Source organism: Gymnoscopelus microlampas (genome assembly GCF_963454915.1).
Source record: "Gymnoscopelus microlampas genome assembly, chromosome: 13".
Classification (NCBI taxonomy): Eukaryota; Metazoa; Chordata; class Actinopteri; order Myctophiformes; family Myctophidae; genus Gymnoscopelus; species Gymnoscopelus microlampas.
This window is the reverse complement of record NC_139950.1, coordinates 9,597,720-9,613,000: the sequence shown is the minus strand read 5'-3', so window position 1 is coordinate 9,613,000 and position 15,281 is coordinate 9,597,720. Positions and strand designations below refer to the sequence as shown.

The window sequence follows — 15,281 nt, the reverse complement described above, 5'->3', positions numbered from 1 at the left end:
TTAAACATAATGAACCCTACCGTCCCTCCCTGTTCTGGGGAAAACTTTTGGTCAAAAATAGTAGATCCACAAGCCCACAATGCGGACTCTCTCGAGTCCCCCAGAGTACAGAGCCCCAGGAGACTCTGGTCAAAGTACTATATAGGTTTTAATAAGTGGTTAAGTGGCTGGAGTTGTTTCAGTGTCATAGATGAACTAAAGCAATACCATAGCATCAACGGACAAGTGATGTTGTTTGTTTTTGTTGTCGCCTTCTATACAATTTGCTAATTGATAAATACCACACGATTCCGGTAAACTATATTTTGACATTAGATTGTTTTTAACCTAGGTTATTTAAGTTTATTACAGACGCATATTCAAATGGTCCTATTTTATTTATTACATTTCATCCCGCAACAAAATACAAACAGGCATAATCTTTGAATAAACAAAAAGTATCTCAAAAAGATGCAAGATGTCACCGTCATTCCCGTTTTGTGAATCAGTATTTACTTCATTCTTAAAAAAACTAAAGTATGCCTTCATTCTCAAAAGAAAAGTTCTACTCCTTGCTGAAAGTGGGTGTAATAAGCTTCTCAACTACCTCTTTCTTCCTGGTGAAATTGTCAGCGCGATTCTAAGTGCTTCTGAGACGCTTGACAAATGACTGTCCCGGGTCCATCACTAAAATTCAAACAAGAATTCATCAGAAGACCGTTTTCGAAAATGTGTTTGAGCGTTTCTTTAAATATGACATTTTATGTTTACTCTATGAAAACGGCACTTGTGTAATAGTTACACGCTGCAATTATGTAGGACGTCAAGGTGTGAGAACCATTTGAAAGATGGCTATTGTGTCATTTGAGTATTCTTTTAATAGTTCATAAATAAATGATGAAGGACATTAAGAAGCACTGATGGATAGATTCATTGCCTGTGAAGTGCTGAATGTGCCAAAATGTGTACAGGGAATCATCAGTGTTTAGAGGCTGTATAATTTATACTCTGCCGTGTGCAGAAAATAGGTGATTTACAAGCTCACCCAATACGTATTTGTTGTGAGCTTGTAGATTGGCTACTTTCTCCACGCTGCACTGTTGTACGACGAAGTATAAAGCCGACCCTGGATGAATCTGTATTAGTCTGTGTTGAACTATCAAGGACAATTCTATGTTGGCAAATATTTGCATATTCAGGGCATGTTTTCCAAACCAATATACAGTACAGCCTGATTTTAAGGTTCAGGCTTTTCATTAGATTGTGTTGTCGGTTCATCATTCACACATTACTGCCATGGAAAAGCAATACTTCCTCTGTACAAGTCCATAAGTCTGGATTATAAATCGGTTTGACTTCTCTTCTGTTCCAACATTATTTTGTTTACCATGTGTGCCTTGTTCCACAACGGCATGGCACTATGCTAGTTGTTGCAAGCACACTTTTATTTTCAGGATATGAAATTGGGAAATTCTCATCAGTGTGGTTCATGAATGTCTATTGTTTTGGCCAAAATGTGCTCTCAATTCTGAATAAAGTTCTGCTACACTTCTAAATGGCTACTGCAGGTAAAATGTTCAAGTGGTGTTGCATTTTTAATATACTACTGATGTGGGAATTAAGTGAAATCAAAGACAAAATTAGTCACGTAAAAAATTGGTATTTATTTACTATAAACTGTAGTAACACGCCAAATTAGTTCAAGCAAAGTTGTAATTTGAACAACTAGGTAAATGATTCGTAAGATTGTGCACTACAATAACACCATATTACTTACAATAATTAAAAACAACATTGAGGCAAGTGTAACTTACACCTTTTCTACACTTGGAGGCAAATTCTGTAATTATCCAAAATAAAAGGCTAGGTCACTCCCAATGTATGGAGGACAAAACAAAAGTAGTGTAACTCAGTGAAAACATGTTAACCAAAGTATCTTCAAATACAATTGACAATCACATCACAAGCAAAACAAATCAAATCCCATGTAGAGAATAGATGCCATTAATAAAACTTAGAGGACCATATTAGTAGTCTTTCTGTAAACAGGCCCTTTCGTGTGCTTAACGTTTTCCTTCCACAACACTGGCAAGCATTTAGAAACTTTTGCAAATCTAGACATTTATATCAAAAATAAAGAGGATGCTATTCGATTGAAGTGTAGCTCTATTCCTCAAAGCAGCATTCAACTGATTTATAAATATTTATAATTCTCTGGGTGTCTAACCTCTGGGTGTCTAACTTCAACATTACCTAGTCTAAATAGTAACAGGATTTACAGAAATGTAGCAATTTACAGCAATGAAAATAAAAGTATTGAGTGGGTTTCCCAAATGATGACAGGTTACTGCTTAACCACCACTGTATGATGGCTACCAAATACGACTGTTCCCAAAACCATAATGACTACGCCACGAATGTATACAACTGTCAGCAACTGTTCCTGCAGAACACAGAAACTGCAGGTTAATCTGCATTAATAAATCCACAAATATGACAAAACGCAAAACAAATTGAAATACTCCTGTAGTTGTAAGCCTGCTTATGTTCCATGTGACATGTTTGGGTAGATGAGAGCTGAGGGGTCGTTTTTGAACCAATTTCTTCCAGCCGACACATTTGGGGAATGCAGCCCTGCCCCTGTCTAGCTATTGTCAATAAAAAGAAAAAACGACAAGAAGAAAAATAACGCCGGAACAATAACTCAGTCCGTCAAACTGTCAGTGCTTCGTCAGACCTGCTGAGATGGTTAAACAGTAAATATTACACAGGTTATTACACAAGCGAGCTGTGACATCCCCCCCCTAAACTTGATGTCAAATGGCAACAATCCCAGAGTTAAATAAACAGTGTTGCCAATAAGAGATGACAAGTCTTCAACCAAGGCATATCATGGTAATACCTTTATCACAACTAAAGCAAATAAGAAATAAGTTACAAATAATAAAACCACGTAAAAAAAAAAAAGACTATAGCTGCTCTTACTTCTTAGTGCAGTAGTTCTCAAAGTGCGGTCCGGGGACCCCCAGGGGTCCTTGAGGAGTTTCCCTGTAAAATGATTTACTATAGCATCATCATCAAAATCAGGATAACCACTTTAACCCTACTCATGGATTAAAGTTCTCAGTCGCCACGACTGATTTAAGTCATTTGGGTTCCAAAAAAAAGCGAGCATGTCTTCTATATTGTGCAGCGAAAATACACACGTATGTGCCTGTGTCAATATTTTCGGTTATCATTTTAAAGATTAGAGTATAGTAAAAAAAATGACATGATGAAATGATGTTTTTCTCAGGAAAAAAAAAAAAAAAAAAAAAAAAAAAAAGATTTGATGAAACGATGTCTAACTGTCTGAAAAATGCTAAATAAACACAAAGGTTAAAAAAAAGATTAGAGTATTTGAAGAGGTCAAACTAGCAATATGTTCAGAAGCACCTTCCATGAAACCCTAATGGTCTCGGATATTTCATAAAAGCAAAGGTTTAAAGCCTCAATCTATGATTCTTTTCACCTGGTTGGCTGTATGTAGAACAGTAGGAACAATATTACTAACCTGACCTGATGAAGACCCTTTGCGGTCGAAACGTGGCCTAACTATTGAATACAAATTTCTACTGGGAGATAAACGGTGTGCGGACTTCCCCTCTTTTCCTTGATGTGCGTATTGTTGTCCAGCACCCGATAAGTTGTTTTGGGATGTGTGTGCTTACTTAAAAAATCTTGGGAAATATTGGAATAAATATATATATATATATATATATATATATATATATATATATATATATATATATATATATATATATATATATTTTTTTTTTTTTTTTTTTTTTTTTTTAAAACGTTTTAACAACTCAAATCTGGAATGGGTGTTGTCCCTGGCACAACATATTTTCAGATAGGAGTCTGTGGCCAAATGCATGTTAATTTGGGGGTCCTTGGCATGAAAAAAGGTTTGAGAACCACTTAGTCTTAGTGCCGTGGTTCTCAAAGTGGGGTTCCAATGGACACACGACTCAAGAGTGTACAAATGGAACCAATTGGACCCTTTAGGGTTCTTGGTTCCATTTGTACACACTCTGAGTTATGGGGGGGGGGGGTCCTTGAAATAAAAAATGATTGAGAACCACCGTCTTAAAGTGTGTTTGGTCAGTGGAATCTGTATTTCCTGGCAGGTTTCAGACTGACATACGTCTTCTTCACGTCGTCGCTCTCCTCTTTCTTCACCAGCTGGAACCGCTCCCCTTTAGTGGTCACCACCTGGTTGCTGTGGTAACGAACTAGCTTCTTTGGTGCCTGTAAAAGCAATGAACGATGATAGAGATGATTTTAAAAGAGCTGTCAGAACGGATTTGATGTTTGTAAACTTCTGATGTTGCAACACGATTAAGGACTTACGTCTTTGGGAGTGACAGGCCGGTGCGTTTTCTTGTCCTCTTCCCTGTCTACGTGCATATACCTGGAGAAACAGTCATAAATATGGACTTCCATCCTGTCTACTACCTGGAGAAACCTCTCACATTAGTCATAAATATCGTCTCTGTCGGGTGTAAACCTCACATGTCCAAAACTTTTACTTTTCAAGATTCAAATTCAAAAACAGCAAAAGAAGCCGATCAAGCTTGCAAATCTTTTCAAGCTTGAGAATCTGCTACTTTTGTGTGACGCTGTAGTATGATCAAGTGGGGCATTAACACATATACTGCCAATCCCGAGATATCTCGGGACATTAAATCCACCCGTTACCTGCGTATCTCGAGATATCTCGGGATCGTCTTTTTATATGGTTTAATAACGAAAAAAACATTTTTTGGTACCATCCTTGATTTTTTTTTTTTCCCCATGACGCTTCCGATCCATCCTATGAGAAAATTTCCGACAACCGTTTCCGGTTCGTTTTTTATCCTGAAAAAACAGTTTTTCCCTGGTTTTGGCTAAAGATCATGGTTTTCACACGGTTTAAAAAACGAATGGTAAGCTCCGGTTGTATTTTCTTTTCTTTGATCGACGAACGGTTATCCTCTTTGTGTTTAAAAACGATCTGATAGCCGATCGGAGGCTAAGCTAATCTAAGATGGCCGGTGGGGAAACGTCACAGCCACGTCACAGCCAAACGGATATGACGTTTGCAGCCTCTTTTACCGGCTGATAACACAGAAGAAAAAGGAAAAAAAGTGTAAACATTATGAGGGCTCGTACGTCCGTCGTTGCTGTTTATAAACACCATCCGATCGCGGATTTTAATGGATATAATTTTTTTGTGAACGGTTCAAAAGGCTATAAAACTCAAAAACGCTGGCAGTGGGTGAGTACCTTATGAATAAACTCGGGCAGGGAATGTTAATATACAAAAAACACAAAAAGTTAGAATATGGAGATAAGAGGTTTCTGGCCGACAGCAACGATACGGCCTTCACAACATAGAAGCAGCCTAAAGCTGCAACCATGACATGATCAGAAGTGGGACTTACTTCTGTAGGATGCTCTCTCTCAGCTTCTGTTCTGTGGCTGGGGACACGTCCTTCCCATGGTTTACCTGAGCCAACAACAGGACAGAACAGCGGTTTATCATCCAAGAGGAAAATGCAACTTATTAAAGTATAATTTATTGACAGTATAGGACAAAACAATTCAGCGGCCTTGTGGTTAGAGTGTCCGCCCTGAGATTGGGAGGTCGGGGTTCAATCCAAGTCGTACCGAAGACTATAAAAATGGGACCCGATGGCGCCCTGCTTGGCACTCAGCATCGAGCGTTGGATTGGGAGTAAGTCCCTGCGACGCGACCTGCCTTTCTACCCCGTCTCAGTAGCGGGGGGCAGGGCAGGGAAAGCCTGGCGAGTTGGGGCAAACGAGTTGGTGCAAACGCTCGCCCCACAACATGATTTACGATTCTGTGCCTATCGGTACATTACTCAGACAGGGCTGATTAGGCTCAAGCGAACTTCGCAACGTTTGGCACGGCAACTTGCACACTCGGTGGTGCCTCACGTGGCTCAAGTTTGCTTGAGACTGCGCCCCTCCGTCGCGGTCCAAAACTATACTTTATCGGCGAAAAAGAAAGTAGTCTGCGGTTGTTGGAAAAAGTAGTGTCATTAGTGGGAGTCGAAACCCGGAGGTGTGGATTGGGAGTCTAGTGATTAACGAGGCAAGCCACTGAGGCCGGTGCTGAGATTGGGTATTCGGGCAGCTGGATTAGAATGTGACAACGACCACCGTTCCCAACTCTTCTAATGTAGAGCGAAAGAAGCCCTAAAGAAGCGAGGCTACTGAGACCGGGGGTAGAAAGGCTGCTCGCCCCTGCGACATGCTAGCGCCATGTCCAGGGGGATGTCCTTTTACATCGATCTGCCCCAGGCTACAGAAACAGGAGATCGGCTTCTGACCTATGGGAGCCACATGGCTCGGTTCCCAAGGCAACTTTTACAAGACAAAAAGATCTCAGACGCGACGGAGCAAACAAAAGGACATCTGTATACAAAACAACTTATGCAAAGCTGGCAGCCACCGACACTTGGAACATTATTTGGGGGAGCCTCACATTGAGAGGAGAAGGTTGGAGTTGGACGTCCCCCTCGATGATGAGGCGCACAGCCTCCTCCAGGTCCCCCTTGGCGATGGACAGCGCGTTGCGGGCCTCCGACAGCCGGCACTTAGGAAACATCTCCAACAGGTGCTGCTCCCGCTCCTCCCACTCTGATAGTGGTACCTACACACACACATGATACGTTTGAATTCCTTCTGGCCTGAGCTATCAGTCACATGGGGGTTTAGAGCTGCACGTATTTTTAATAATCTGTTTTTTTTTAAAATATATCAGCAAATCGATGGGAAAAATTCTAATAGATTTTTTTAATAATGGAGTAAATATATTAGTGTGATTAACCACTTGTTTTTAAATATTAACCCTGTTTAATACTTAGTCGTACAACATTGTCGAGGAAATATTCAATCTACAAGCTCACAATGCGATGTGTGCTTATAGATCTGCTATTTTATAAACATTTTGAAAGAAAAACAGCTACATTTCCCCCCATAATGGATAATTTCTTATTATGTTATAACGGATTAAATCAATTAGTTTGATTAACTGTTGCACCTGTAATGGAGTTAACAGTGGAAATAACTTTATTTGAAAGATTCAAGTGGAGAAGACAATAAGAAACAAAAACAATCCACTAATATGAGCTGATATTGGGTAAGATTTTAATACCTTGGCAGTGGCGCCCTCTGTCTGCATACTAAGGCAGCACGCGTCTTTCACAGGAAGAGGCCCAGGAGACAGAGCTGCATGTTGAAGTGGGATGTCATCTGTTCTCACCTTGCTCACAAGCCTCACATCATTCTCTGTCATAAATAAACGGTAATCAAACATAAAATCTGTACACTCTAGTCTAGAGCATACATGGGCATCTGGCGGCCCGGGGGCCACATGCGCCCCCCACCCTCACTTAATGCGGCCCGCAGGTTAATACTGATATATACGCGGAATACTGTTATATCATTGATTTCATCTGTTACAACTCCAAACATGCTATGACCCGCTTTAATTACTTCAGTCTATATTAGTAGCTTAATGTCTACTTGTCTTTTTTATGTCCAATGTATTTGTATTTAAGTTCAAAAAGTTAACATAAGTATAACTAAATGCATTTGGAATTATATAAAAGTGTTACTTTTCAGGATTCCAATTCAAAAGTAGGCCTATCTTCTGATAGTAATCATGGCTATTGAGTGTTTGTTCAGTAACAGGGCTCTCCCTGTCTGAAAATGCATTTTCAGGTCAGGGTACCAATTTCGTACAGGATACAGGTCCAGGATAAACAAGTGACATTGGAGGTGATGAAACAGAAAAATGAGCAGACGAAATTGTAACTGGAACACTATAAAAATTGAAACTGATGAATGGGTACTCTCTCCTGATTGGATGAAATTGGCAACACACCTGAAAATGTAATTTCTGTTTATTAAAGAGCTGGAGAGACACGGAGACTCCTGTTACTGAACAAACACTCTACAGCAAGGATTCCAAATTGAATACAGAGCTTTAACATTTTAACAAAAACACTTTTGTTATAACCAAAGATATCACTTAACCTACCTTTAAATGAATGCATGCTATTCAAACAAGGATCTAGGTTTCATAACTTGATCCAATTAAATGAATAAGATTTGGTGGGACATGCATCTAATGCCAGGGCGATCTTACTGTAATAATAGCAAGCTGTTAAGAACATCTTACCTGAGCTTCGAGCTGTGGCTAGCTTGGAAGCCAGGCTGAACATCATCTCACAGACTTTGACGCTGTAAAATAAGTAATGCTTAAAGAAAAGACAACAGTGCGAACATGTGATCTGACAGATGCGCCTATCCAGAGCGACTTAAAAAAGCGCTATGGTGGCAGAAATGTATAGATTGCCAAGTATATGTATTGTGTATTTGTTGGCCTTCCATCCAATCTCATTGAAGCAAGGTTTTACATGTTTTTGATTGATTGAATATTTTATTAGGCAAAAATGTAAAACAGCAGTTACATTTAAAATCCTTTGTCTAAAAGGTCCGTTCAAAAAAGTCCTTGCAGTCTTGTTTCCATTGAGGTCCTTGGTATTCAATTCATAGTCAATGAATAAATGTCAATAGTCAACATAAATGTGCTAATTCCAACTCAGCTACAGCTGTCAATCTAACAGCTGAGCTGACTCCTCCATGCTACTCTCACTCTGTCAGCGAATCTGTACTTGTGTAAACGATTTGTGTGTCACCTTTATCTTACCCTTAGCATTTTGTAGAATCGGCCTCAGGTCTTAATGGGTTCAAATGTTACAAAACTATTACGAACAGCGACTCTGCGGCAGATATGCTGCATTGTTTTGTAATCATTGTATCTGTTGTAGCTGCCAGTGTGTGAATGGCTGCAGCATCAGGAGAACAGTCGAGATAAAAGTGTTCTCATCTTTTTACCCGTCAATTTCAGCGAAGCCGGGTATGTAGGCCTCCAGCATCTCAGCGAACACCTCCACATCAAAGTTCTCCTCCACACTCTCCCGGGAGCCCAGGTCCTCCAACACTCCGGTGATGTAGGAGAGGAGAACCTCATCCAGAGTACTGGTGGGGAAGAAAGAGTACAATTTAACCACTCAGCACCCTCCTACAGCAGCGGTTCTCAAACTTATCCATGTCAAGGACCACCCAAAAATTATAAGTATTTGGCCGCGGACCCCCATCTCAAAAATATTGTTCCAGGGACCCCCAGAATCAAAGATTTGAGTTAAAAATATTCGCTTTAAAAAGTTATATATTCAAAGATTTGTACAAATATTTACGATTTTTCAAAAATAGCAGATCTACAAGCTATATCTGCTATTTTTGAATAGGCAAAGTATAAAAGGTTAAAGTGGTTCAAATTATTGTGATGCTATATTAACACATTTTACCTCATCATGGACCCCTGGGGGTCCCCGGAGCCCGGACCCCACTTTTAGAACCAACGTCCTACAGTATATACTTCGTTGACCGGGTCCCCCAGGGGTCTAAATTTGGCCCACTCCATTTTCCCCTCTACATCAAAATCTCATCGGCGGACACAGCTGATCGACCAGCTCACAAGACACCGCAGCGTTGGTGTGTTGGGAGCTTGTAGATCGGCTATTTTCGCCGAATGTTCGCCAATTATGACATGCCCAGGATAGGGATGCTAGTGGTTAAACTGACGACATTTAGACCTGAGGCCGATTCTTAAAACGCCTTCTAAATTCTAAACCTGACCTAAGTTTTCTGAAAAACTTCAAATATTTATCAAAAAATTACAACAAATGTATGTTGCTATACTGTACATAGCAACAAGAACCCCAAAAGGGTTTCCCGTCCTGAAAGGTATAGTTACAAATAGGGGTTCCCACCCAAAATGTGTTAACAGGATGAAACATTGCATTTTTCTGAAACTGAAGCGCTCGAAAAAAAAAGTTAAATAACTGATATTCGTCATCAGATAACCGATTCCTCAGGCTGGCAAACATGCATGACAAAAAAAAGAATCCCAGTCTTCTTGGGAGTGTGGGAGGGTGTGTAATCCATGTTAGTAGGTCTGACCTGAGATCAGCATCTGGGATGAAGGTCTGGATGAATTCATGTAGAGCCCCGTGGATGATCTTGTGCAGGTCCATAGTATCCAAACTGAGGAGAAACCTAAACTCAAGTTATTCTGTTTTAGCCGGGTGGTTGCCTGCTGATTGATGAGTGACTTTACACCACAACGACCAGTTCTCAGCTGAGCACAGAATGACATTGATTGCCAAGCTATTTAACTCTGATGGAAATGTTACAAAAGCATCTGAAGTTATTTAACTCTGATGGAAATGTTACAAAAGCATCTGACATAACACACAGAAAAGCCGAGGGAGGAGCCAGGTCTGGAGCCAAACCACAGTGCCTGCCTAGAGCCTTTTAGTGTCGCCAACAGCTGCAACATCTCAACTTTCCTAACCCTAGTACTGTCTCTAACTCCCCTCAAGAGACAGTGAGGGCAGTGGCATGCCACTTGTCTTGGACACAGGCCGGGGTCTGATCAGCCTCGGTCGGGTCGCCTGGAGGAGGGTGTCGGTTGAAAGACCGTAACACCCCAATGACTCCAGGTAACGACACTGATGTGATGTGTCCAAGTGCATCAGTCGATGTTTTAATATATAAATGTGCTCATATATTGTGGTATTTTAGACTAGAGTCTTGTAGGGCTGATGACTTAATGATTACCATAAGGCAAACAGTAAATATGTGATGATCACACTTGAATCATCATACTTTTGTACTTAGAATCATTAAATACTTGAATAAAACATTCAAAACAATATTAACCTAAATGACATTTACTTTCTCTCATATAATGATGCAATACAACAGCAGGGGATATTACAATGTACTAGCATGCTGTCATTATCATTAGATCCATGCATCTTGTCATTACATCTACACATTTAAACCGACAGTTCTCAAAGTGTGGTCCGGGGACCCCCAGGGGTCCTTGAGGGAGTTCCAGGGGGTCCCCAGCCAAATGATAGGAACTAAATGGACCCTTTTGGTCTGTAACTCTGAGAGTGTACAAATGGAACCAAATGGACCCTTATGGGTCTGTAACTCTTTGAGATTGTACAAATAGAACCAAATGGACCCTTATGGGTCTGTTGGGGGTGCCAGAGATAGAAATGCCATTAAATGGGGGTCCGTAGCCTAATGCATGTCAAACTGGGGGTTCTTGTTGAAAATCCCTGCAAGAGCTGTAAAGATCTTCTCTTATGGGGGTCCCTGCATGGCAGATCTTCTCAAATGGGGGGTAGGCCTACGCAGGCTAATAAGTGTCAATTTGGTGGGTCCTTGACATGAAAAGGTTTTGAGAACCACCGATTTAATCTATACTTAAAACAATGAAATGAGGAGATCTAACATGTGAGATGAGGTTAAGGTTAAAGAAACGACAATCAATCAATCAATCAATCAATCAATAATGATCGATACCTTACTAGCGTGGATATGACTGGCGGTGGATTGTTTAAAAAAAAAACCTAAACCAACTAAAACCTGGCTAAACGTAGAGGATGTAGCATCTGCAGCAGATCTTCTCATCCAGTGAGCAGCATCAGCACCAAAAAAAGGTTCTTCTGTGAGACGAATGTGATAAATAACGCTTTATCTCCAGCAAACAGACATCCACTATTCATTCACTGAGATGCATGCATGACCTTCACTCATTCATTCATTCCTATACTAATAGAACTGAGCTGTTAGATTGTCATGCACTCTGTCTGATATAAACAATAACATTAGCAAACCTAGCATGCGGCTTGAGCGAGCCAAAGAGTGTTGCCAGATTTTGGGATAGAAATGAGAAACCAGGGTCTAGGAAAACAAGCCCAAAAGAAGCAACTTGTCTTAGGTAATGAGGACTTTAAAGCCTATGTATCTACACGCTCACAACGCGTCACGATGTAACGCGTTGTGAGCTTGTAGGTCTGCTATTTTCAAAAAGTCTTGCAATAAAATGTGGAATATTTGGAATATTTTCGAAACATTCTAACAACACAAATGCTCCCTGGCACTAAACATTTTCATGAAAATATTTGAGGACCACTGGTTTAAATAATGTAAATATAAAAAAAAATGTGAAGCAAGCCTAAATAATCAACTACACTAGAAACAAGCCCCAAAACAAACGCAACCCGCAACTACCAATATTTACAAGCAACTTTACAGAAAAACAAGCCCCAAATCGCTTATAATTAAGCAGACCTGGCAACACTGGTTGGATTAACTACATGCGTCAGGTCAAGTCAGCTAAATTAAACGTCAAACTTCCTGTACGTGGACTTCAAAATAAGGCACCCGTTGACTAGTAATAATTGATTGATTGATTGAATACTCTATTAGCAGTTTATACATCATATACATTTAATGATAGACAGATATACACTACTATGCAAAACATCATAAAAACTGTTTGAAAACAGAAAAAAGTTTAATTTTTTTTTTTTTTTACAGTAAACAGTTTGAGAGGGGGAGGGGGGCTAGGCTTTGACCTTTACAGGGGCTAGTTTTGAATTGTAGCCACCTGTAGGTACTCTTTTAGAGCGGTTTTGAAGGAGAGTAGGGTTTTTCAATCCTTCATGGCTTTTGATAGGGCATTCCACATTTTTGTGGCATAGCAGGAGAACGAATTCAGACCCTTTTTAGTGCTAAATCTGGGTTGAACGTGATTAGTGGAGCTACCCCTAGTGTTATGATTGTGGACTTCATTTACGTTTTTGAGGTACGACAGGTACATGGGTGTTTTATCTGTGTACTGTAGTGTATCCTGTAGACCAGGCCCATTGTATGTTGCTGTACTCTGTGTCCTCTACCCTGAGCCATCCCACCCTAGCTAAGTGAGCAGGGGTTAAATGAGTTGTAGATGTAAGGCCAAAAAGTAGCCTTACCAGTTTGTTTTGGGATGTCTGGAGCCTTGTTTTTAAGGCGTTTGTGGTGCTATGGTACCATAAGGTGCATGCATAGTCGAAGTAACCTTGATTGATCGATTGGTGTAGATCCTCCTAGGAATGCAGTAGTGGAAAATGTACTCACATATTTTACGAATATAATACGTAATCAATACGGCAATGTAGAAACACTCTGTTACAAGTAAAAGTGCGGAATTCAAAATGGACTTGAGTAGAAGTACAAAAGTATTGGTACAAAATGTACTTAAAGTACCAAAAGTAGAAAGCACTCATTATGCAGAATGTCCCATTTCAACATTTTCCCGAAATGTATACAGGGCTGAAGTGGGCAATATGTTTTGTTATAATAATCCAAATCTACGAACTAGTAACTAAAGTTTTCAAATAATTGTAGTGGAGTTAAAGTGTAGTATTTGCCTCTGAGATGTAGTGGAGTAGGCTAGAAGTAAAAGTACTGACAATTGGAAATACTCCAGTGAAGTAAAAAATACCTCAAAATTGTACCTGAGTAAATTTACTTACTTTCCACCACTGGTCCCAGGAATGGGTTGAGTTTTATTTTGAAAGCAGAATATATACATTTCCCGGTGAAACTGTAATTGCGCTCATTTCAACTAACTTGACTTTATTGCGTTCAGCTGTACAACTTGCTCAGACAGTTCACAACTGTCTACGTAACATGTTATCACAACCTCGCGTTGTCTGTACGTAATGTATACAATATTCCTGCTTGATATCAAAGCGTATATAATCTTAAAAAGCTATTCTTGAATGTCATTTAGTTTAAGTTGATCAAATGTGCCACTTAACATTACCTCCAAAAAGCGACAATTAGAGGACATGTGCATTAGCAGCAGTCAGATGAAATTTGATTGAGCAACTTTCTCTTGTAGTTGATTATTTTAATTTGACCAGAGTATCTATACTTTGGCTGATACTGGGTTGGGTTTGAGTACTTTTAGCAGTGGTGTAAAGTCAAAGTACATTTACTCAAGTACAATTTTGAGGTATTTTTTACATTACTGGAGTATTTTAAATGTTCAGTACTTTTACTTCTACTCTACTACATCTCAGAGGCAAATATTGTACTTTTTACTCCACTACAATTATTTGAAAACTTTAGTTACTAGTTACTTTGTAGATTTTGACACTGTTCACCAACTGTCATAATGACGTTTATAGAGGACATATTCTAACTCAAGCAGACATGAATCTCTAATATTGTATTTTAAACACTGAATAACCTTATTTTTCATTAGAATATCAACTGCTGGCTGAACCATCCTGGAATCCTTGGAAGATGATTGTTCAGATTTCATCATCTGCAAGAGCCCAGCGAGGACAATGTGAGTAGGCCTAATAGTTTGCAGTTTACTGTGTGTGTGTGTGTGTGTGTGTGTGTGTGTGTGTGTGTGTGTGTGTGTGTGTGTGTGTGTGTGTGTGTGCGCGCGCGTGCGTGTGCGTGTGTGCATTGTGCAAACCTAGCTCCCTCTGAAAAGATTTTGTGCCAGTGACCTCCATAAGAGAAGATTTGTGTTGTAAAAAAAACAGAACACTTTGAGAAGCACTGCTCTAATGTGCTGCTGCTGTCATTGTTTGTACTGTTATGTATACTGTATGAGTATATATGAGGACACATTCATTTGATTCAGGATGTTTCTGTTGTGTAGGAGTTGGGGCCAAAAAGCTGGAGGGCAATGAATCATGTTCAGTGACTGTGTGTTGGGTGCCTGTGCCAGTGGTGTGGTTCCCAAACATTTTCAGGTCAATGACCCCCAAAATTCTAATGTATTTTGCCACAGATCCCCACTTGAAAATATTTTGTGTCCGGGACCGCCATAGGAGAAGATTTGAGTCATTTTTTATAAAAGATATTATACATTTTCACCCGTGTCCATCCATGGCCAATAGGTCCTTGACATGAAGATATTTGAGAACACTTGTGTATGGTACGGTGCTGTATTGGTTCTGGGTGGCTTGGTCAATGTTTCTCTCTCCTCTTCCTCTCTCAAGGATAATACCTAATGAACTCATAGTAGACATGTTATGAGCTACTTTCTGTCAATACATTGGTCAATAAAAACGTCCTCCTGCATTATGTGCCATTTAGAAACAGGTGGTACGCACTACGCAGTACCATTGAGTGATTTCCAACTAGTGCTTCCAAACTTTAACACCTGTGCAGAATGTATGGACAGAAAGTAGCTCATAACATGTCTACGGTGGATTTTTGTGAAACAAAAACTTGACAGATACAAAGAGGATAATCCAAGCTTTCCGTACAGCTGCAATGTTGATGAGTTTAAGGTCGTTTAATACAATCAG

At 39.9% G+C, this 15,281-nt stretch overlaps 1 protein-coding gene across 2 annotated transcripts; it reads right to left on the bottom strand.

The window, feature by feature from the left end:
- Positions 1–1,649: 1,649 nt before the first annotated feature.
- cuedc2 (CUE domain containing 2) lies at positions 1,650–11,737 on the bottom strand. Of its 2 annotated transcripts, XM_084076521.1 has the most exons (11): positions 11,482–11,737; positions 10,063–10,146; positions 8,935–9,078; positions 8,216–8,277; positions 7,187–7,320; positions 6,515–6,682; positions 5,448–5,512; positions 4,375–4,435; positions 4,169–4,272; positions 2,965–3,027; positions 1,650–2,719 (listed from the first exon to the last, which is right to left on the bottom strand). In XM_084076521.1, the coding sequence occupies exons 2-11, from the start codon at positions 10,134–10,136 to the stop codon at positions 2,692–2,694; spliced, it is 903 nt and encodes a 300-aa protein (XP_083932647.1). In that variant the 5' UTR covers positions 10,137–10,146; positions 11,482–11,737; the 3' UTR covers positions 1,650–2,691. The 2 variants fall into 2 exon arrangements, with proteins under 2 accessions (XP_083932647.1, XP_083932648.1); XM_084076522.1 differs by lacking the exons at positions 1,650–2,719; positions 2,965–3,027 and having other exon boundaries at positions 3,825–4,272.
- Positions 11,738–15,281: the final 3,544 nt, after the last annotated feature.